General features: G+C 40.9%; 3 protein-coding genes across 4 annotated transcripts; 1 reads left to right on the top strand and 2 right to left on the bottom strand.

Moving 5' to 3' along the window:
• Positions 1-7,646: 7,646 nt before the first annotated feature.
• LOC110186423 (xaa-Pro aminopeptidase 2) lies at positions 7,647-15,179 on the bottom strand. 2 transcript variants are annotated; one of them, XM_020955604.2, is made up of 8 exons: positions 15,070-15,179; positions 12,239-12,445; positions 10,319-10,392; positions 9,581-10,252; positions 9,406-9,518; positions 8,634-9,346; positions 8,507-8,575; positions 7,647-8,445 (listed from the first exon to the last, which is right to left on the bottom strand). In XM_020955604.2, the coding sequence occupies exons 2-8, from the start codon at positions 12,285-12,287 to the stop codon at positions 8,030-8,032; spliced, it is 2,106 nt and encodes a 701-aa protein (XP_020811263.1). In that variant the 5' UTR covers positions 12,288-12,445; positions 15,070-15,179; the 3' UTR covers positions 7,647-8,029. The 2 variants fall into 2 exon arrangements, with proteins under 2 accessions (XP_020811263.1, XP_020811265.1); XM_020955606.2 differs by having other exon boundaries at positions 14,811-15,173.
• Positions 15,180-16,301: 1,122 nt separating this feature from the next.
• Positions 16,302-18,384, top strand: LOC110186849 (uncharacterized). Its single transcript, XM_020956138.2, has one exon. The coding sequence runs from the start codon at positions 16,524-16,526 to the stop codon at positions 18,258-18,260; it is 1,737 nt and encodes a 578-aa protein (XP_020811797.2). The 5' UTR covers positions 16,302-16,523; the 3' UTR covers positions 18,261-18,384.
• A 1,610-nt stretch (positions 18,385-19,994) lies between these two features.
• Positions 19,995-20,440, bottom strand: LOC110186310 (protein Diedel-like). Its single transcript, XM_020955432.2, has one exon. It carries the CDS (start codon positions 20,420-20,422, stop codon positions 20,078-20,080), a length of 345 nt encoding a protein of 114 aa, XP_020811091.2. The 5' UTR covers positions 20,423-20,440; the 3' UTR covers positions 19,995-20,077.
• Between the last annotated feature and the right edge of the window lie 3,146 nt (positions 20,441-23,586).

Below are 23,586 nucleotides of genomic sequence, written 5' to 3' on the forward strand. Positions count from 1 at the left end.
GTAGGTGTGCTCTAAGAGATTCGCTTAATTCCTTCGCGCTCGTCTTGTGCCCAGCATTGCGTATCTGACATGCGCATGCACTGAGAGAAAATTTGGATCTCAATAGGAAAATCTCCTACTGAAAATATATGCCTCTATTGGTTCGAAAAATGTCTATAAGAGTATGATGTTGACTGGTGCTTGTTATTATAACGCTAGTCAAAAGCTTATAACTTAATAAAAGAGTCGTTTCCGACCCTATAAACTATATATATTCTTAATCAGCATCAATAGCTGAGTCGATCTAGCTATTTCCGGTTAAGAAAAAAAATTTTTTAAAAAATTATAAGGGGTTACATCGTTAAAATTGTCAACAATCGACAAAAATTTTCATTTTAATTTAAGTTAGCAGTTTGATTGCCCTTATAAAAACTAGCATGATTTTTTGTCTGAGTTATGAGCTTTTTAAAATTAGATGTGTTGCAAAAATTTTCATATAAAAAAATAGATAAATTACGATTCAATAAATGCAAATATGTTAGGTTTAGCGGAATGTATACAATACGCCAATGTGATTACTTTCTAATTAGTTCCTCACTTTAGGAATTAAATTTATATTTTTTAAAACATTTATATTTGTTATGTCAATTCGCTATCATTTCTCATAACTAACCACTTTGTTGTACATTTCTGTCATGTAGAACATTTTCCCCAGTGTACTAGAGTGGACAAGTTCTGCAAATTATTCAAATCATTTACTCAAAAAAAAAAAAGAAACATTGCGCAATTAAAGTTTCATGACTTTCCCTGACTCTGAGGCTGAGCCTAGCTAAACATAATCGCTTCGCGAGACTTTCTTTGTAGAATCGCCCGGCCCCCAAAAGAGATGGCAGCTGGGGACTCCTCTACTCCATTTTCCCTTTGCCCTAGTGAGCTCCATGAGGCCCGATTCATTCATTAGCTGACTGCCTTGGCAGTTGCGTCACGAACCCGAATCCAAAATGAGACACGAAAAAAAATACACGACAATTGTCGCATTGTGCTACTCATTACGGCATCTCCCGCCCCTCCATCAGCCAACCGTCTGACAATAACGATTCACTTTTCGCGCCGGCGTGGAGTTTCGGTTAGGTAGCAGCAGCGGGTGGTTAAAAAGAAATTAATTTCTCGGCTTTTATGGTCTTTGTAAGAAATTTGCAGAAGCTCTTGGACGGACGGATAGCCGGCCTTTACGACCCAAACAGCTACGTGACTTGGCCAAGATCACGACCACTGACCCGGCGAGGTGACGATTTTAGGACCCCAGTTAGTAGCTAAAGATGTCTGTATTTGCGAGTTATGCAAATGGGGTTTTGTATCTTGAGATTTTTTGAATGGACTTCCTAGTTTATGTTGTCACGTTAGCAAAACATTTTATTCGCAGTCTTAAAGTTAAATAAGTATGTTTTCCTTTGCCTTTAAATCCATGTAATTCCTTCTTTTATCACCTAAAAGCATTTGATAAATGTTCATGTTTTATGGCCTTTATAAATTGGATTCCTGCACGAAAGCTGCATTTCATAATTTCACATATTGCTAGTTTTTTTCCTGTATTTTATTAGGATATATGTTGAGCTATTCCGTGTTATGATATTTACTTATTTTAAATTACATTTTCTTCACAGGCAAGAAAATTTATTTTAAGTTTCCTTTAAGCCGATAATTGATTAGTTTGCATATTTTTACTATTTTATTAATGGTCAGGAATAATATGAGCTATAATTTTGATTAAATTATCGTATTTTTTAATTGAAACCCTTTTTAATTTTATACCTTTGAAGTGTACTATAATTTCAGTCAGAAGCTTGCAATGATGTGAAGAAGTCATTTCCGACCCCAAAAACCATATATATTCTTGATCAGCATCAACAGGCAAATCTTTTAAGCCATGACCGGCAAAAATTTAATTTTTTCAAAATTTTTAAAATTTAATAAGGGGTTACATCGTTAAAATTGTCAAAAATTGACAGAAAAATGAATGTTCTTTAATTTCAAAACTCAGTATGCAGCTTTGTTAGCCCAATAAAAACTAGCAGAAAAAAGCTATCCGATTTGAAATTTGTGTATTTTTAGCTTAGTTATGATAGTTGAAAAACTTGGATTTACCCAAAAATTTAAGCATATAAAATTATTGATTTAATATTCCAAGAATATACTTAGTTTTGGTTTGCTTGAAGGTATTCCTCTTTATAATTATTTAATGTGTGATCTAGGGCAATCAATGCAATGCAAGGCCATAATTTCAGCTCGTGGCTCGTTTCATCAATCGGAAATACATGAAACTCATGGCTTAATAGCCATATTTGACTCGTGCCAAATTGTGTTTAGGCATGAAAGTCTTTTGGGCAGGCGGCATTATGGACACTTGAGCGAGCAATGCCCCCGTGGCCGCCACAAGGAGGAGGAGGAGGTGGAGTAGTTAATGAAATCCGGCAAAGAAATTGCCCAAAAGAGCGTGACGCAGCCAGTGCTCATGAACTCTGCGCCATAAATTCCCATAAGTATGTGTATTTTGCATAAGCATTTGCATACCGCCTGGCCACAGGCCGGATCGGTTCGAAACCTTAGTGCTGCCTGGCCACGAAAATTCTGAACATGGAAATTCTCCTCTCCGGGCCGAAATGTTTTATGGCCCTGTTGGAAAAGTTGCCTTTTAATTGGCCTTCTCTCAACGCCGTTGTGGGTGCTAAATGGCTTTCATTCATCGCGGTCAGCTGGGTTCAAATGGCGCGTGCTTTGTGGGTCAGTTTTCCCCACTTTTCCAGGGGGAAGAAAGAGCACCACATTGACACCATCTGATTGCCGGCTAACTGTGCTCTTTGTGGCCCAGTGCCCAGTGCCGCTTCTAGCCAAAGATAAGATCATAATTCTGCCCGCCGCTTCACAAGATAATTGTTTTCTTGTCATTTATCGCGTTGGCGCGGCGAAAGCTGCACTTCTTGGAAGCTAGATAGATTTTCTTTATTGCCATTCATAATTGCGAGGTGCGCAATGCCAGATGACCATTAAGGCCATGGCTTAAATTAAGGGCTAGCGCTTCTGCCAACTGTAATCGTTTCTATTTTTGGATAGACCCCTCAGCGGGACTCCGCCCTTAGGGAGAGTGTCTGATAAGTTTAGAAATTAGGTAGTTTTCCAAAGGAAGCCTAGTGCCTCTGTTGGGCTAATTAGTTACTACATATTCCCCTTTATTTCCCCCGAGTCTAAACCACCACACAAGTGATGCATTGATGTACAGTACTCAATCGTGTAGGTCTTCCATTTCTTCTTAGTAGAATAGAATGCTTCATTAGCACATTCTGGCATTCCCGATAAAGAGATTGTTCGATAGCGGTACTCCGGTGATTGGCGATTGGAAATGGCTCAACGCACGATTATAGTCGCATACATTGCAAAACAGACGTGTCTCGGGGTATAGAAGCTCCTCTTCTAAGCCATCTATATCCCATCCCGTCGAGGAGTTATGGCTCTGACCCACCTTCGGAGCTGGAAGCAGCAAACAAGTTGCAACTGATGCTGCAACTGAAGCCAACTGCGCATCGGTGCTCCAGTTTCTGATCCGCGGACCTGTCACGCAGCCTCCGAGCCGAGAGGAGAAAATCGGAAAATAATTGCAAGAAAAGCCGAGAGATCCCTGCTAGAAACAATTGCGGCCAACGGACAAAGTTGGCTGCCAGACGATGGCGACCTGAACGAGTTTAGCAAGAAAAATGACTTGTCGATCTTGATTACCAGTGTCGTCGCCAAGAAGCTACCAACACAGCAGCTGGCACAGCTTTAATATACACAGTTGATGATTTTATAACTGAATTAAAAGAACGTTTGATAAAATTGAGCACACAAATTATTGTAAAAACCAGAAGGTTGGAGGTTTAGAAAAATTTTTAGGATAGAGTTCAACTAGGAAATTCTGTAATACTTTTGTATTTAAAACTAAGAATAGAATATTTTGTATGTTATAAAACTACAACAAATAATATAACCATTCATTATCAGTTATTGTTAGATAATTTATTAATATTATCCAATATAAATTTTATTAGCAAATATAGTTTTTGTTTAAAACCAACATTCTTGAATGATATGTATTATTGTTTAAATATTCTCTCAGTGCAACTCTCGTAAATCCCGCTAATCGAATAAGCATTTGCCGCTCTGCTAACAAGGCTTATATGGTTGTCAACTATAAACACACCTGATGTCCATGTCCAGTTGTTGTTTGAGAGGCCATTCTTGGTCAGGAGAATGTTGTAGCCTGGCTTCTTCGTTCTTCGTGCAATTAGGATTGCAGATATTTAATTGAAGTAGCGAAATAATTGTCATTAAATGACAACGGCAGTCTGGCCTACATACAGCCTAAGCGCAGTTAATAAGCGCAATATAAAATTAATAATGCAGCCTTGAAAGGCATTGTCGGTTTCCTTTGAACACAGGTCGTATTAGTAATAAATTGTTTCAATGTAAAATGGATATTTAGAAAGTAGAAAAGACTTCAAGGCACTAACATCACAAAGTTTTAAAAATTAACGCAAAACTAGACCTAGAAATTATTAATCCACTTTTATCTTGTGTTATATTCAATAAGAAACCAAATTGGCAACACACATGTCGTATACGTAATTTAGTAACACTAAGCACACTTCTTCTTACCTTAGTTTGTTCTGCTTTTCCTGGTCAAATTATTCACTGCCAAATCACTTTACACTCGAGAGATTATAAATTGCCAAGTAAGGCTTTAACATCGGCTGAAACTTTCTTCTCTAACCCCGCAATCAAAGTACAAATTCTGCTTATTTTCCCAATGACTCGGTCACGTTCCTATTCTTCGGTCGGCGACAACACTTTCGTTCGCTCGTAATTTGCATTTTCCAGCCGAGAAAAATGGGTGGAGAGAGATGTGGAAATCTCGGCAGTCGGAGGAGCAGCGACCGGAGTGCGCGAAGTCAATAACGAGACTAACTGCGTCCGACCAATTTGACGATGCCAAAGCCAAAGCCAACTCTATTCGCTGGCAGAGGCAGTGGCGGTGGCAGTGGCAGTGGCAGTGCCACAGCAAGACTAGGGGAGATGATGCAGCCGATGCAGCAGCCAGTTTAGTTTTTTTTTTGTTGCGTGGACTCGGTCAACACCAAAGTCAAAGTGGCCAACAGACTGACTGACTGACGGCTCGACTTCGGCTGAAGTGGATTAGCCAAAGATCGGACTCGGCCAGCAGTCGCAACCTGCGGCGAGATCCTAAGTACGACACTAATAGCGCCAATTTGCCACGCTCAAGTCAACAGAAGTCACAAGGAGTTCCACTCTTAAATAACTTTTTCCCCAAGGCATAAAGACAACTAAATGTTGTAAAAAACGTAACGGTAGTATTTCTATTAGGCATTTTAAGTAACTTTTTTCTTACGCAAATATAATTAAGTGTTAGCGGATTGAATACTTGTCTTTACCCGTCTGAGTAAGAATAATTCTTTGAGCTCGATTCGACATTTTCTATAAGGGTCATTAGTACGAAGTGCTTTGTGCCTGAAAAACCTATATCAAAGACAGTCTTTTCATCTTTGATTATTTATAAATCCAACAAGAAAGAAAAGCTAAAGTTCATATACCCTTGCAGCTTCAAATCAAATTATAAGATCGAATCGGAAATCGATCACAAATAAGCTTCAAATGTTATTTTTGTATGACAATTTTTTCAATAAATCAAAATTTAAATTACTCGTAACTAAGCCAAAAAAGTATTAATTTTAAATTTGAAAGCTTTCCTATATTAGTTTTCACTAGGCTAAATAATCTGCATACTCAGTTTAACATTTAAGAAAATTAAAATTTTTTGTCAATTTTTGAAAATTTTAATGATGTAACCCCTTATAAAATTTACAAAATTTTGAAAAATTTAAATTTTTGTTTGGCATGTCTTAAAAGATTCGCCTATTGATGCTGATCAAGAATATATATGATTTATAGGGTCGAAAATGACTCCTTCGCTGCGTTAAATGCTTCTAAATACCCTGCGGGGTATACAAATGTAATAATAATTAGATATTTTAAAACCAAGACAATACCAAAGTCAAATGTCTTTTTTTTTATAAAAAATTAACTAGGTAATCCTATCAATTCTGGAGCAGGTCAGGTCGCTCTTAGCGCGGCCGTCCACCTTGACTCGATCCAGAGGCCCAGTTTCCATTTGCCGAAAAGTGGAAAAACCTGCGTGGACAGTGGCCCAAATTGCCTCGTGCCCATTCGGCGACCGAAACCAAATATCTGGCCAATATTCAAGTGAACCGTTAGACAGACGATGGCAAGGCTCTGGCTCTGGCTCTGGCCACCGGGGTAAATTAATTCATGTGCTGGCCAGGCCGTCGATAACCGCGCATATTCATGCCAGGCGGACAGTCGGGCGGTCGGAGGAGCTCAGCAACGCCGCATCATCGGAACGGAAACAGGTTCCTTGCTGGCCAAAAATGGGTCAATCTCTGTCAGAATCTCCGAAGCGAGTGTCAGGTTCTGGTGCGAGGCCCACAAAAAATGAAGTTGGCGGCGCATCTTGGCTCCTTTGTGGCAATCGAAACTGGGCCAGGCGGGCGATCTAGTTCGTTTCGGGGGATTTGGACTCCTCCAGTGAGGTGCTCAGAAATGTGCCACAAATAGAGAGGAGCACATAAATAGCATTTACCGTAAACGACCGGCTGCTCCTTGCATTCAATGACCCATTTGGGATCAGGCTTAATCCGAAGACGCCTGTCTGGCCTGTCACTGGCATCGAACTGGATTCTCCGGCCATTGGTGTCAGTCGAAATGTATCTCAAGACGGTATTACACTCGTTGAATAACGATTGGGATGGCAGTTGTCCCATTACGAACACAAGTGGGTTGGATAATCTTAACGTGTTAATCTGAAACAGTTTTGTGGTAGTAACTGGTTGGTAATTAAATTGGGGTTTGTTCTGATACCATTTTTATATATAAATATTTGGTGATTTTTATCGTCGATTATCTATTGCTTTATAAGAATATTCTAGGAGATATAGATATACATAAGTCCCAGATCAAATCTTTGTAATTTGAGTAATAATAATCCGATTCCTATTGTTTTCCTCCTACCGCTTTAACAAATTTATAAACTTGTATATTTTAGTGCATTGATCTGTCTTATTACAAATTTGTTTGACCTAAAAAGGTATAAGTGTTGATTAATATATTTTAAGAACGGTATAAGAGAAGTGTAATAATTCAAATAAATTAGAAATTTAGATATAATGAGTATTATTTTAGGACTATAACATTATAATGATTATTATTTTAGGATTATAGTATTATAATCATTTTTGAAGAACATACATTTTTATAAATGTTAGTATTTTTTTCTACCAATCTTAGCCAAGAAATTAATAAATAAAATGCCTTAAAGTTGGCTATGAAAAAATGTACAATGCATTGTCTATGATGTAGGGAATCATGTAAAGTATCTGTAATAATAATGTAAAAATACTTCAACAAAACAAAAATTTAAATATTTCAAGGAATAGCTTAAAACTAAATTTTATTGTTCTAGAAAATGATATGCCCTGGTCTACGAATTACTATAAACGTTTATGAGAACATGCTTTTCCCGCCTCTCTCAGCAATTTGTATTTGTTTTTATATTTTATTTAATCACATTTAAAAAAACTATACAATGTTATTCCTTAAGTATACAGACATTGTTCGTATTAATTGTAAACAGTTTAACATATTTTTGGTCGATTACGATTAGAGATTTTATACACTTGCGGTTTACGTACATATTTGGTTCAAGTTAAGACCAGTTCCCGCGGAAACAGGAAGGGAACTCGGTGCGGCAGGGTGCGACTTTACTCCATTTTAACTCAATCCATAACTAAAATACTAACAGTTGCTGTGGTTGCTCGATTGGTTCACTTTGTTGTTAGTCCCGGATTCTCTCTTTCTTTTTGTTTAATTTGCATAGCTAACTAAGACTACATAATTACAGACAGATCGTTACGCTAAGGATCTACTACGATCGCGTGGGAAAGATCGAGGCCAGAACGATGGTCAGGCCCAGGATGAGGAGAGGCACCGTGGTATGGCCTCCACTACCGCCGCCAGTCGCTGAGCGGTACTCGTCCTCCGGCAGGTATTCCCGTATGTGTCGCGTCTTGTTCATCATCCAGTAGAAGGCACGCATGTTGCCCAGCCTCTTCAGCTCGTCGCCAATGTCGTTTCGGATCCTGGCATTATACTCGTTGAGAAGCCGCTTCTCCGCTGCACTAAGGAGTGTACTGTCGATCAGCTTGGGCTCATACGGCACCATGGTGACGTCCTGGAATGCAAGGAAGTGTGCGCCGCTGGGATGTGTGTGCCCCGTGTCCACCACCTCCAGCACGTTCTTTAGACGCACTCCAAAGTCATCGCGCTTGTAGTAGCCGGACTCTGTGGCGGATATAACATTAGATTAGAAAAGATAAATATATATAGACAATATCTAACTCACCGCTGGAGAAGAAGTAACCCTGCTTAAAATGGAAGCTGCTATTCCTGCCATAGGCCACGGATATCGGAGCTATTGTGGAAGTTTACATTAGCTAAAGATTTACAGAGAATGAATCACCTTCACTTACGCTCTTCGACGGCTCCATAGGCGCCAATACCATGACCTGTGGCCTGCGGATAGTCAGTCATATCCTTCCACACCATACTACGCACCAGGGCGTCCACCTCGGAGGGTTTCAGGTCTGATGGAAACTTGAGTTGCGCCAAGTGTAGAATTCCCGCCAATACATTAGTGTACGCCTTCTTCATCTCCTGCGTGGGTTGGCCAAAGATAAATGTACGTGACACATCCGTGGTGCCCTCCAGATACTGGCCACCCGACTCAATGATCAGGAGACTCTGGTCGGAGACCTCGATATTGGTCACATTGCTGGAGATGTAGTAAGGCAAGGCAGAGTGCTCGCCGTAGGCCACCACGGTGCGCAGGGACAGGCCCTTGGCATGGTTTTGCGAGAGACGCCACAGCTCCACCTCGTACTTGATCTTCTCCTCGGTCCACTGTTCCGTGTGGAAGCGTGTCTCCATATTACTCATGGCCTCACAGATGGCGGCTCCGTCACGGATGTGTGCCCTCCGCATGCCAGCCTGCTCATCAGAATTCTTCTGGGCCCGCATAAAGATGATCGGTGAGATGTGCCAGACGACGATCTTGCCAGGCATGGATGAATATATGGCCTCCGAGGCGCCCAGATCTTGGACACAGGGAGCCGAAACAAGCACACGCTTCCATATTTGGGCATAGGTTCGAATATCGCTCCAGATCTGATTGTACTCCTTGATCCTAGAGGGTTATAAGTGATTAGAGAATATGTATACTATTGGGGAGGAAGGTACTCCTACTTAACGCAATCCTCATTGTAGCAATCAGTGCGTAGGTGGAGGTCAATCCCCAGACTGATCTTGTGGTGATCAACATAGAAGAATATGTCATCCTGGCTGACAATGGCATATGACTGTTGAAGGAATAAGAGGAAATATAAGGTTTCCAACCGCAAAGGTTAGAAATATGACCCACCTTCACCACAGGTGTGTAGGGAATGTCGGTGCCGCGAATGTTCAGCAGATAGGCAACTTCGGTTAGAGAAGTAATCACCATGGCATCGCAGGCCAGCTCGGCCAGTCGCTTCCTCAGCTCCTTCACCTTGTCTTGCCAGTTCTCGCCTGCATACTCCTTGGCCTGCACCTGTATTACCTGGTTCTTGGGCGTCTCTGGACGATCTGTCCAAATAAGATCCACCAGATTGTTGTTGATCTTGGCTAGTTTGAGGAACTTATCCTCCAGCTGGCGTTCCCACTCAATCCACAGAGCATGGGGCACCAAATGAGGATCGGCGCCAACACGCTTATCCAGGTGAACGTGACTGCCCAACCAGTCGGCCACGGTGACATTGCCGTTGGCCAGGTAAATCTCCCAGTCACACTCCAGCTCCCCATCCGCCTGCTGGACATAGCGTTTCTCTAGCCAAATGGCTGCGCCATGGTGCGTGATGGCAGCCACGGCCCGGACACCTGTGTAGCCGGAGAGGTAACGCAACCGCTGATCCCTAGCTGCCACCTCCTGGTTAAGGTGCTCGTCCATGGTGGGCAGCAGGTAGCCATAAATCTCGGGCCCCTGCAGGGAGGCGCGGATCAGCATTTGTTCGCGAACCGCGAGCAGGCGGGTGTGATAAACGCTCATGGGCTGGATCTGCAGGGATCACAAGGATTAAGAGTAAGTAAGTTAGAAGAAAGGATTATCTAAATCCTCACTTACATGCTTGCCCTTGCGATACTGACATATTTCACGGTGGAAACCCTGGGGCTTGTCCGCGTCCACGAAGCCAACGACTGCAAACAATCCATAAAAAAGAACATCAAAAAAATGGGGAAACAAAATATTTGCGAGTCGTAAAAGATGTTGATAAATAAAATTCAAATTGTTGCCATTAGTTTAAGAATTCGTTATATGTATAAACGTATAAATTTATTAATGGATCAACTAACGAACCAAAAATAGCAGCAAGTGCGTCACGGTAGCTTTTCCTAATTTCCCACGCTCGCTAAACGGCCATGCGACGTGATCCCGTCTCTCTATCTCTACTTTTCATGACTTTTATTCTCGCGCCTCCAAGTGAGATGTGACAGCCTGAGAATTCACTTGAATTTCACTTTCAACGGACCACCAGCACCTGCTCTTCCTGCCCGCCCAAGTTGAGTCAACGCTGCGTATGCGTAATGTAAGAAAAGAAATGGTGGGAAACAGTTGGTCAGTGATGATAGGTTTGTCAAAATAGGGAGACAACTGAGTGAAGAGGCGTTGGCCAGCTGTTCGAGTACGATTTGTCAAACGTTTTTTTATTTTCTATGGAAAATATCAGAAGAAACGGATGGATGGATAGCCAAATATATGCCATATGGACGGCAGCACAAGTACATATATTCCATTGATTTATCGTAGCCAAAAACCATAGACATGGTAGGCCAAAAATGCTAAATAAAAACATTTGCCTTGGCTCAATTGGGGGTTTTATAAATATTTCATTCAGTTTGCCAACTTATGTTTGTTTATTGAAACATTTTTAAGTATGAAACCAATCAATTTTGGGCAAGCCATTGACCATGAAATGGGAATATTAAAGGGCATGATATAGGAAACATTTATACGAATGTTTTATTTAGTCTTGTGGCTGGAATTGTTTTCAATGTTTAGTTTGTAATTATTTAGATCTGCTTTAAGTCTTGTGTGTATTTAATTTTATCCTGAGTATTTTTTTCCAAAGAGTGTTCCTTCTGCATTATGAGCAAAAATCGATCCTGCTTCCTTGCAAGGGTATATTTATTTTAGTTAGAAGCAACTAAAGCAGTGAAGGAGTCATTTTCGACCCTGTAAATTATGTATATTCTTGATCAGCGTCAAAAACAGAGTCGATCTAGTTATGTTCGACAGAAATTTAATTTGTTCAAAATTTTGCAATTTTTACAAGGGGTTACATCGTTAAACTTGTCAAAAATTGATAAAAATCCAAATATTTTTCTAATTTAAAATGGAGTATGTCGATTTATTTAACTACTAATAACTAACTTAGGAGTGGTTTCCGAATTAAAATTAATGCTCTTTTGGCTTAGTTATGGGATAGTTAATATTTGATTTGTCGAACAAATTGTCATATAAATATATTGCTAAATATTTTAAGCTTAGTATTGATCGATTTCTAATCTGTTTCTATAATTCAATAGAAAACTGTAAGGGTATATAAACTTCGGCTACCCGAAGCTAATTTCCTTTCTTGTTTATCTTTGCCTCTTTTGTTTAAGTGGAAATATTTGAGAATTAATTTTCATGTTAATAGCCACATACTCATCTTGGCGAAATTAGTTAATGTGATTTAAACGAAATATACGATAAAAAACCAGAGGCTGACCAGGAGGAGAGGCATCCAGCTGACACAGCTGTGTTTGCATTTGTAAAAATAAACATTATGCCATCACACGCGGCTGCCTTTTTGCATACTTTCGTGACGCACTGTGGGGAATTCTAGTTCTAGTTGGAAAGTCTTGAAAATTCAAGTTCTTTTGGGCCATGTGCGAAACGTTTGTTCGCCGAAAATAACGTAAATCGATCAAAAGACCATAAAACCAACATCGGGTAGGCCTTAAAATAACATACTAGCAGTGTGGCGACTGTGGTACTCACCCAAGAAGATGCTGAGCGCCAAGCGCCAAATCCATTTGGCTGTCGTCATTGTTTTTATTTGCACTTAAAAATTTCCCTCGATGTACTCCCGATTCCGATTCCGAATCCGCGTGGAACTGGGATCTTGGCCCGGAACCCGGCGAATTGTTTGTGTTTGCCTGCACTTGCACTGCACTTTTCGCGAATTTGTAGTGGCTTCCGTGTGTTCTTTTTGGGTGTAAACAAATCAAATGGTTGCAATTAATGATCGCGGCTAGAGCAGCAGGGGAAGCAGCCTCTTTAATGGCCAGTTGTCTGTGCGATGCACTTTTCCGGTTAATGACCGGAACGTGGAAAGTGTCTGTGGCTTCGTCTTTGGCCATGCTGTTGCACCTATGTACTTGGAGGGAGTGGCTCGTGGCAAAGGGTGTTGCCCTGCTGGCGCTTTCTTCTAATTGGTATGCCGTGCAGACCACCTACTTCTAGTCCAATCCCCATTCCCAAGGGTAATAACTCATCCGGCGGCGACATTTCTATATAAATAGGAATGATATCAGACCGCTTAGGAATTTATAACTTCCGCCCGAATCCGAATCCGAGTCTGAATCCCAATTCAATTGGGATTTCTTTCAGTCTCTTTTTGGAAAACGCCAATTTGGCAACTATTTTTTCAGTTTGTCTTTTGTTTTGTAGTTTAACAAAATATATATTTAATTGCTGCTTTAATTAGTGAAGCGTAAAAGCCAGTGCGCGTGCGAGTCATGCCGCATCATGGTGGAAGTCACCAAGTGTGGGCGGCGGGTTTCCGAGGTGATTGCCCAAGTTGTCCAAATTTTTCCAAATACTAATGATAATGCTGATTTTATTCCAATCTAATGCCATATAGAGCATCTTAAAGGGAGGCGCCACGCGAGCTGTGGATTGACATAAGGCAGATGGCCCTCAAAACTGATTGATAACAAATTATTACTACTTGAGAAGTGACTGTAGATTATTTAACATATACCAAAAATAAAAACTATGACAAATTATAAATAAGTATATTTTTTAATGGGAAATGAACAGAGATTCTATAAAATTTTTGACTTTGAAGACAAAATAAGACTCAGAAATAGTTTGAAACCAGTTCTGGTGATTCCCATAAAACACCTCAAATGTATTTATGAAATCAAATTTATACTAAAAATCAGCTTCTGAACCTAATTTCATGTTCTCCAGTGTAATAATTGATATCCCATCAAGCACATCGCGTGCCCTGACAAAACTGTCAATAAAACGAGCTAATTTTTTGTGCGAAAACAATTGTTATTGCAACAATTTGTGTGCCAAAGCCAGTTTGATTAACATATATATTTCCCGCTGACCAAGAAATTATTTAATTCGCTTTCAATTGAGCGATTCAAAAACAATTTCCCGCCTGGGCGTAACGCGGACCATTAGAGGTAATTTGTGCTGTTTCTTATTGTTACGTATTGGCGTCAGAAATGGCAAATCAAACGCCCCACATCCCCATCCCCATAACAAACAATTCCATTCACACAACAATGTGCCAAAGTCACCGCAACCCACAAAAGCATTTGCCAGTGAAATGAATATGGTTTGCGAGAGGTCACTATTAAATCGAAGTTACAAAAAACAGAAAAATGGTTAAGCAAATTTCAATAATATGCGGGGGCACCATAGGCCATGTAATATATGTGAAAGTGGCAAATGGCAAGTGGCCCTGTGATCCGCCTCCGGCTGGCAATTATCCGCTTGACTTTGGCACCAAAAACGAGATGATGCTGCTGCTCTAGTTATTGAGCATTCAGCGATATGTGCATCTATTTGTACTATATATTTGCATGTGGTGCATGTTGCCAAGAACCGAATCGGGCTCATAATGTGTGTAATCTGCTGGCCCTGCCAACTGGCCGTTTGTCCTCGTATTCAGATATCTCGGAGTCTATTATATCACTGTGGAAAAAACACCGCAAATGGCTGGATAATAACACGAATTCCTACACCTGCGTACGGATTATATTCGGCCTTTTGTTTACGTTTCTAATTGGGGAACATTTCTTTTTGTGAATTGGGAGCGAGGTGCTTCTCGCATTTGTTGTGCGTCTATGAAATGCATTGCTTTCGGTTTTATTTTTTTGCCCTGACCGCGACCAAGAAGAAGCCGCTGACTCACCCACAGAACATGGTTAAACACAGTTGCCAAAAAGAAAGAAAGAAGAAATAAAAGAAAAACATACAAGAACACCGCCAGCATATAAACAGACACACGGAGAAAAAAGTCAGGATAGATTAAAGAACTAAGCTAATAGTAATATTAAATTTAGAGTACGATACATTTTTTCAAGTATCATTTGAATATTCCCTAGCTATTTATCACTTGATCACAATTAGTAAACTTTCCCAACATTTTGCCAGTTTTAAGTTTACTTCCCCAAGCACTTTGCTTTAAGTTTATTCCCAATTAGTTTTTATGATCACTTTAAGTATGTATTTATTCTCCCACAATTTCCGCTCTGTGTGCCTGTTTATTTCGTTCGTATATGTACCACGATGTGGTGGAAAATTCAAAAATTGAATGGGATGCGCGCACCTTGGGAAGACAAAATTAATAAAATTTCACGGTGCAAAACAAATTTGAAAACTTTCACGGTGCACGCTGTACAAATTTGAAATCGTTCACGGCATTTGCAGAATGAATGCAGCTGAATGTTGGCCCACACTGCGGCTGAGTGATGTGCTGACAAAAAGTTACGTATACGCGGGGTACTACATATTTATTTATTTATTTTTTTCCCCGAGTTTGCACAGCTGTCCGAAATAGCAGTGGATTTCTGTGAAGAATCTTCTACCTGTGGCTGTTTCCAAGACACAAAATCACACATACACGCGTGGTAATTCGAATCAAGAGCAAATTTCTAACCGAACCGCACGCGGGCAAAGCAACAAGCAAACTGAAAAACTTTTTCATGTTGCTATTTAGTTTTTTCGAAAAATACCTATGTGTGTGTGTGGCAGATGAAAAAAGCGCTCGCACACCCACCACACACACACACAACAGCAAGCGAGAGTGAGAGTGAGAGCACAAGAGACCAGAGAGAGAGAGGGAGAGGGAGAGGGGCTAGAGCCATGCATGCATGGAAAATCAGTCGGAAAAGCGGAACAGCTGAGTGGCGAAAGGCGCGTGAGCGAGAGCTTTAGCCTTAGACAATCGACAGACAACACTAACAAATTCCTCCTCAGTCCGGAAGAAAATGGGGAAAAGTCACACAGTGGCTGCTCATCGAGATTACAATGCTGGCTTACAAGTTGAGCTGGAACAATGGCAATGTCTTTGTGGCATTAGTTTCCGCGTTCCCCCGAAAGAGTTTTGCAATTGAGTTCGATGGAATTGTGGAAAATTATGCTGTCAATTGGTATTTTATTGCTTTTAAATTGACTCTTTAAGAATAAAAAAAAGAAAGGGAGTAGAGTGGAGAAACCAGAGACCACTGTGCGGGCGGTTGCATAATCCCGCGTAAACAAACCCATATCCGAATGGACGAACTCTTAATCTCAAAATCGTTTTGTTTATTTCATTTTCACTCTGCTCATTTAGCCCATTTACACACAGAGGCGACCACTCAATTTTCCGATGAAAAGCGGAACGGAGCGACGAGGCATTCTCGTTGGCGTCTAAAATTATGGGAGTGCCATGGCACCCACCGATTTGGGGAGTTCAATATATGCTCCTCTTATTTATTATGTTGCAAGCTTGCCGAAAGAGTAGAACCGAGCACAGATCGCGTCGCTCTCGACATTATGAACTAATTAAAAATCGACTTTGAAGCCAGCCGCCCGCAGTGGCAAATGAGCTTTTGATCAATACGCCGGCCTGACATGCAATTAGGCGGACTCGAACTACGGGTCTATATATGTATTTTTATTCGAATAAATCATTTCTGGTTAACCTTTACGCAGCCAATTCTGAATGGGGTTCAGTCCGCAGCTGGCATTTGAAACAATCTGACGTTCTGACAATGATTTGTAATAAATTATTAAATATATAATCTAATATTTATATAAATAAAAAATATAAGTGTGTTAAATTTTGTAACTACTAGCAGGCCTTCAGATAAGCCTCTCCGTACACTTTTAACCTGTCATATGGGATAAACGAAACAAACCAGTAACACTAACAGACCAAGACTCGAATATTGCTCGGAGAAAATCAGCTAGAAAGTTATATTTTCCAGCATTTTCCTAACCATTATCCTGCTGATTTTCCTACTCATTTCCCGGCTCAGTAAGCTCTCGATTGGCCAAGATGCCCATGGTCCTGGGTTGTCGCGCTCGAAATGCATTAAAGCTCCATCCGGATTGCTATGATCGCCTCAAGAGGCCCATTTACATGGAGCCACCACCTTCCACGAACACAGTAAAGGACGAACCGTGCGGCAGTCGCCGGGACAAGCCAGTGAAACCGAAGGAACAAAAAAGAACCCTACCGCCGGGAACCATACCACCAAGACCGCTGCCAGGGCCACAGCCAGGACAAAGGACTGGCGGCAGTAAGGCACCACCTCGGGCTCGTAATTATGACGGAGCCAAGGCCACGTTCTTTCACATCAAGGGCCAGCCGTGGGAGTCCAAGGGCTACGCAGAGCTCTCTAAGAACGACCTGGATCGGATGCGAGGATGGCGGCCACCGACTGTCGAGGAGCGACGGGCCGAGCAGGAGCGCCAGCTGGAGGAGCAGAGCTTCCAGACAGCCGAGGCCGAACGGATGCGTACATATTTCCACGACATCGACGAGCAGCGGCGGGAAAAAGAACGCGAGGCCCAGAAAAAAGTCGACGCCGAGGCGGATGAAGATATCGACGAAGACCGCAAAGTGGAGGCAAAGAGACTACAGGTGCTCCATCGGGCCCTGGACGCCAAGTATGAGTCCGATGTGCGGGTCAAGGAAGCCACTCGAGCCATCTCCGAGGCCAAGTGCAGTGCCATGTGGACGGCCCAGATCCAGGAGCGGAAGCTTCTCGATCGCATCCAAAGCGACCATGACGAGGAGATGGCCCGAAAGAATCTACTGTATAACAACTCCAAGTGGGGCACCGTCGAGCAGAACGACCAGAAGGAGGAGGAGCGGCGCAAACAGTTCGGCATGGCAGTGCGGGAGCAGATCAAGGACCGGGAGCAGCTCCGGTTCATGGCCGAAGACCGAGTCCGGGCGGATGCCCGCGAGCTGCGCGCCGCCATCGATGAGGTCAAGAAGGCCGAGGCCGCCGAGGTGGAGTCCCGTTCCAAGCGAAAGGTTGCCTACCGCGAGGAGCTCAATACGTACATGCAGCTACACAAGGACTTTGTTCGCATGATGTGCGAGCAGGATCAGCGGGACGAGATCCGTGCCTATGAGTACCGCAAGCTCAAGGAGAAGCAACTCCGCGAACAGAGGGCCGAACGCGAGGCCATCGAGGCGGATGCGCAACAGAAGCGGAATGTCCTCTTCGCTGTGGGCCAAAAGGCCCTCGACGCTAAGGGCAATCGCGAGGAGATGCACTACCTCGCCGAGGTCGAGCGGATGGAGCGCAAGTACAGGGAGAACGAGCGCAAGGCCGCCGAGAAGGAACGCCGTTTGGCCGCCGATATCAAGAAGGCCAACTTGGAGCACATGGAGCACCTTAGCCAGATGAAGGCCTGCTACTACGTTCAGCGGGAGCGAGAGATTAAAGAGATGATCGAGTACCAGGCCAAGTTAGAGGAGCAGATGAAGCGCGAGGCCGACGAGCAGGAGCTCAAGAAGCACTGCCTGCGCACGGGCGTCTCCTGCCAGATTGAGGAGCGGGAGAAGGCCCGTCGCCGGGAGTTGGAAGACGAGCGCCTGGCCATCGAGCGGGAGAAGGCTGCAGAGGCGCAGCGCCAGAAGGAGATCGATACCGTGATCACCGTGAAGCTGGATGACCTCCAGAAACGCGGCTGTCTGCCCAGCATGGCGGTGCGTTCGCTCAAGGGACGTGTGGCCAATGCCGGTCTCAAAAAGAAGTTTGGCTCTGAATATAGTTAGATTTAATCATTCTCCATGTAGTTAAATGACACCCACTGGCACACTCCCCAAATCCCAAACCACAAACCTCGTTTACAATGGCATTTGTTGGCTTTTCAGAATTAAAACCTGCAGCACAGTGAAAGTGTTCGGAATTTTTTGTCTTTGCTGGGTTTATTACCGACTCTACCGGTTCGTAGCTTTCTTCATCGAGTTCGTCACATGCTACGGTTTTTTAGTTAATTTATAACACATATATGTACTTAAATGTTATTCTTCGATACTTCTTTTTTGAAACCAAGAGTACATGCCTCTGCGACAGCCGCCGTCACAGTTGCAACCGAAGATGTTGCATGGACCCTTTCCACAATATTGGCCTCTCGAGAACGTCCCATCGCCACACCGGCCCAATGTTGGATGACAGCACTCAGCATCCGAATTTCGTATGAGGGTTAACCAGCATATCCCAATAAGGAGCAGGAAAATCCGTGTTGATTCCATAGTGAGATATGGACAGAAACTGTTGAGTTTTGCCAGGAGATATTCTTATTTAAAGACTGTTTTCTGTCCACAATTTCGGGGTTTCGTATATATGTATATTAAACTGCATGATAAATCTTAAAATAAGTTGGCATTGTTTATGGTCATTTATTTGGATTTAAAGGGTTTTGAGTTAAAACTTTTGACAAAACAAATAGTGAACTTTGTTTTTATCATGTAGCTTGGCATTTTCTTTACAAAAAAAAAAGCACTGCAGCTGTCAATAAGTTACCGCAATATTGGAGTGTAAATTTAAAGTACAAGGGTTTATTTAAATAAGTTATGTGGCTCTAAGATAAGTAGTTTTACGAGTATCAGATAAGTTACCTGAGTTAGGACTCACACCTAATAAAACCAGTTTACAAATTACTCAACAACTCTGACGTCTTTTATTAAGATCGTTATTACACTACTTTCAAACTTTGTACAAAATAATAATATTTTTTATATAGCTAGATGTGCACACTAAATAGGAAATGCGATCCAGGATACTGTTAAAACATCGATTCCGTAGTTCTTATTCCTTTGCTTGGAGCTCCTGCTCCAGTCGCCGGTGCGACAGCCGCCGTCACAGTTGCAACCGAAGATGTTGCAAGCACCCTGTCCACAAAAGGCGTGCGTTTTGGCCATCCCATCTGCACAAATCGACGCGTCGCAGATGGAGTCTCCAGTGCCACCTACCATATCGCAGCTTCCGTTTTCCATTCTAAAATTGATTTCCGCATAAGAGGAGCAGCACTCTGAATGTACCTCTCTTACGAGGGTTACGCAGTAGATCCCGATGAGGAGCAAGAAATGTTTAGATGGTTCCATGATGAGATTTAGGGAGGAACTGATTTATTTTCGGTGGGGCTATTCCATTCAAGCATAGTCAGCAAATTGCTGAAAAATTATTCGGAAACAGTTTGTATATATATTTCTTGGGAATAGAGATTATGTTAAGGGACAAACCGTAAATCCTCGAAAATGTTAATTTTAATTTACAGATAAGGAATGATTGATAAGTATAGCTCTCAACTCAACAAACTAACATAAAAAATAAATTAAAATGTAAATCTCATTTCGTACATCTTATCAAAAACTTAATCTTATAGAATCTTCGTATACCCTGGTTCAGTCACTAAGCTAAACTGGATTTATATTGCCCCATATATTCTTCATATATTTAGAATACCTTAGGCCTTTCGCTGTTAGTAAGAAGTACACACTAAATCATTAGTAATTATTGGGTTTCAGTGTACCCAATTCGTATGCGAAATATACCTTTTATTCTGATAAAATTACACATTTTATATTTTTCAAAAATAGGGAGATCGCGATATATCAATTATTTTAATTCCGTATTGCCGATACTTTTCCTTGAAGCTTTCGCTCCAATCGCCAGTCAGACATCCGCCGTCGCAGTTGCAACCGAAAATGTTGCAAGGACCTTGTCCACAGTAGGCGCCCTTCCTCGCCACCCCATCCGCACAGATGATCACTTGGCAGGCGGTGTCATCGAGATTGCCCCCAACTGCCTCGCAAATGCCTCTTTCCATACCGAAGGTCACTTCTTCAAAGGAAGTGCAGCACTCAGCACGGGCCTGTCTGACGATGGTTAGACAGCACATCCCGATGAGAAGCAGGAAAAGTTTAGTTTCCATCGTAAAATGATACAGGAACTGACTAAAATCCCGTGAGCTACTCTTATTTATAGGCTGCCCACTGCCAACAAATTAGCAGAGTAAGCACATTGCAGTGAAACTATTAGGAAATAGTATTGCAAATTTTAACCAGGAATCTGTCTAATCTTAGTACTTTGTACTTAGTACTTGTACTTAGTCTAATCATAGTACTTAGTACTTAGTACTTTTTCCTTGGAAAATTAAATAATAATACAGAGATAAGGATTAATGGCAGATATTTGCTATTTTGCAATAAGTAATTAAACTGTCACAAATTCAATATCACAGAGAGGCAAAGTCAAAAGTCTTCATCATGTTTATCGCATATGATATATGCTTCTCATCATTTCTTTTTATACCCTTGCAGGGTATTAGAATTTCAGTCAGAAGTTTGCAACGCAGTGAAGGAGGCACCTCCGACTATATAAAGTATATATATTCTTGATCAGGATCAACAGCCGAGTCGATCTAGCCATGTCCGTCTGTCCGTCTGTCCGTTTCTACGCAAACTAGTCTCTCAGTTTTGAAGCTATCTGAATGAAACTTTGCAGTTAGTCTTCTATATACTCTCACTCGTATATATGTCGGAACGGGCCGGATCGGACGACTATATCATATAGCTGTCATAGAAATAATCGGAAAAGTTTTACAAAAAAAAATTATAACATTTTTAGTTTTCAACAGAATTTGATCAAATTTGAGATATAGCCATTTCATATTATTCTACAATTTTGTGTAAAATTTTATGAAAATCGGACGGCTATATCATATAGCTCCCACAGGAACGATCGAGAAATTAATTCAATTAATAAGTATAACATTTTCAGTTTTCAACAGATTTTCATCAAATTTGAAATATAGCCGTTTCATATTATTCTACAATTTTGTGTAAAATTTTATGAAAATCGGACTAATATATCATATAGCTCCCATAGGAACGATCGAGAAATTTGAGAGGAATGAGAATGGCGGTGGCTGTTGTCGGAAGACTGACAATCGCGGTGGCGATAACATTTTTAGTTTTCAACCGAATTTAATCAAATTTGAAATATCGCCATTTTATATTATTCTAACATTTTGTGTAAAATTTTATGAAAATCGGACTACTATATCATATAGCTCCCATAGGAACGATCGAGAAATTAATACAATTAAATTTATAACTTTTTTAGTTTTCAGCTGATTTTCATCAAATTTGAGGTATAGCCATTCTATATAAGTCTTAAATTTTGTGGCAAATTTCCATAAAAATGCAAATCAGTGAATGTAAAACTGCAAATATAATATGTATAGGTGAATGAAATGAAAGCTGGTATTACTTCATTGTTTTTTAACACAAATATATATAATTTATATTCCATGGATTCCTATTCATAGAAGTTCTATCTGCAAGGGTATATAAACTTCGGCGTGCCGAAGTTAGCTTCCTTTCTTGTTATTTACTAAGAATATAGTATTTCTACATGACAACTAAAACGGCTCTAATTTACTATTATACAATTTAAAAATTTTTATTATAGATATTGTAAGTATTTCAGGAGCTTATCTCAAATTAATAGAAATGTTATTAATTACTCACAGTAGGAATGTGGAATTTACCCAACTCGCATGCATTTATTCATTTAGTTTTTAAGACATTTATATTTAAAAAACACATAAGAGGTAAGCTTTCTTCGATCTGAGCTGGAATAAACGTGGTGGCTTGCGGCTGTCTGCCCAGCATGGCGGTGCGTTCGCTCAAGGGGCGTGTGGCCAATGCCGGTCTCAAAAAGAAGTTTGGCTCTGAATATAGTTAGATTTAATCATTCTCCATGTAGTTAAATGACACCCACTGGCACACTCCCTAAATCCCAAACCACAAACCTCGTTGACAATGGCATTGTTGGCTTTTCAGAATTAAAACCTGCAGCACAGTGAAAGTGTTCGGAGTTTTTTGTCTTTGCTGGGTTTATTACCGATTCTACCGGTTCGTAGCTTTCTTCATCGAGTTCTTCACATGCTACTGCTTTTTAGTTATATTTGTAACACATACATATATGTACATAAATGTTATTCTTCAATACTTCTTCTTTCAATCTAAGAGTTCCTGGTTCCTCTGCGACAGCCGCCGTCACAGTTGCAACCAAAGATGTTGCATTTACCCTTTCCACAATATTGTGCTCTCACGAACTTTCCATCGTCACACCAGCCTCTTGATGAATAACAGCACTCAGCATCCGAATTTCGTATGAGGGTTAACCAGCATATCCCAATAAGGAGCAGGAAAACTCGTGTTGATTCCATAGTGAGATATAGACAGAAACTGTTGATATTTGCCAGGAGATATTCTTATTTATAGACAGTTTTCGGGGTTTCGTATATATGTATATTAAACTGCATGATAAATCTAAAAATAAGTTGGCATTGTTTATGGTCATTTTTTTAATTTAAAGGGGCTTGAGTCAAAACTTTTGAGAAAACAAATAATGAAAATTGTTTTTATCATGTACCATAGCATTTTCTGTACAAATAAAAACACTGTAGCTGTCAATAAGTTCACCGCAATATTGGACAGTAAATGTGAAGTACAAGGGTTTATTTATATAAATTGTGTGGCTCTAAGATAAGTAGTTTTACGAGTATCAGATTAGTTAGGACTCACACCTAATAAAACCAGTTTACAAATTACTCAACAACTCTGACGTCTTTTATTTAGATCGTTGTTACTCTACTTTCGAACTATGTACAAAATAATCTAAAAGCAAAGCGTTTTTTATATAGCTATATGTGCACACTAAATAGGAAATACGATCCAGGATACTGTTAAAACATCGATTCCGTAGTTCTTATACCTTTGCTTGAAGCTCCTGCTCCAGTCGCCGGTGCGACAGCCGCCGTCACAGTTGCAACCGAAGATGTTGCAAGCACCCTGTCCACAAAAGGCGCTCGTTTTGGCCATCCCATCTGCACAAATCGACAAACGGAAACATTTTGTATATATATTTCTTGGGAATTGAGATTATGTTAAGGGACAAACCGTAAATCCTCGAAAATGTTAATTTTAATTAACAGACAAGGAATGATTGATAAGGAAAATTATTAGGAAATAGTATTGTAATTTTTAACCAGGAATCTGTCTGATCTAAAAGTACTTGGTACTTTTT

The sequence above is a fragment of the Drosophila serrata genome, unplaced genomic scaffold (genome assembly GCF_035046125.1).
Source record: "Drosophila serrata isolate PLE 108 unplaced genomic scaffold, ASM3504612v1 contig_382, whole genome shotgun sequence".
In the NCBI taxonomy this organism is placed as follows: domain Eukaryota; kingdom Metazoa; phylum Arthropoda; class Insecta; order Diptera; family Drosophilidae; genus Drosophila; species Drosophila serrata.

What these genes read in the sequence shown, in the direction of transcription:
- LOC110186423 (XM_020955604.2), bottom strand. Translation starts at nt 12,287, where the DNA reads ATGACGACAGCCAAATGGATTTGGCGCTTGGCGCTCAGCATCTTCTTG. An exon ending in GGCGCTCAGCATCTTCTTGG is followed by an intron (nt 10,393 to 12,238) that starts GTGAGTACCACA and finishes GATTGTTTGCAG; the next exon opens with TCGTTGGCTTCGTGGACGCG. An exon ending in GGGTTACTTCTTCTCCAGCG is followed by an intron (nt 8,446 to 8,506) that starts GTGAGTTAGATA and finishes TATCCGCCACAG; the next exon opens with AGTCCGGCTACTACAAGCGC.
- LOC110186849 (XM_020956138.2), top strand. Translation starts at nt 16,524, where the DNA reads ATGCCCATGGTCCTGGGTTGTCGCGCTCGAAATGCATTAAAGCTCCAT.
- LOC110186310 (XM_020955432.2), bottom strand. Translation starts at nt 20,422, where the DNA reads ATGGAAACTAAACTTTTCCTGCTTCTCATCGGGATGTGCTGTCTAACC.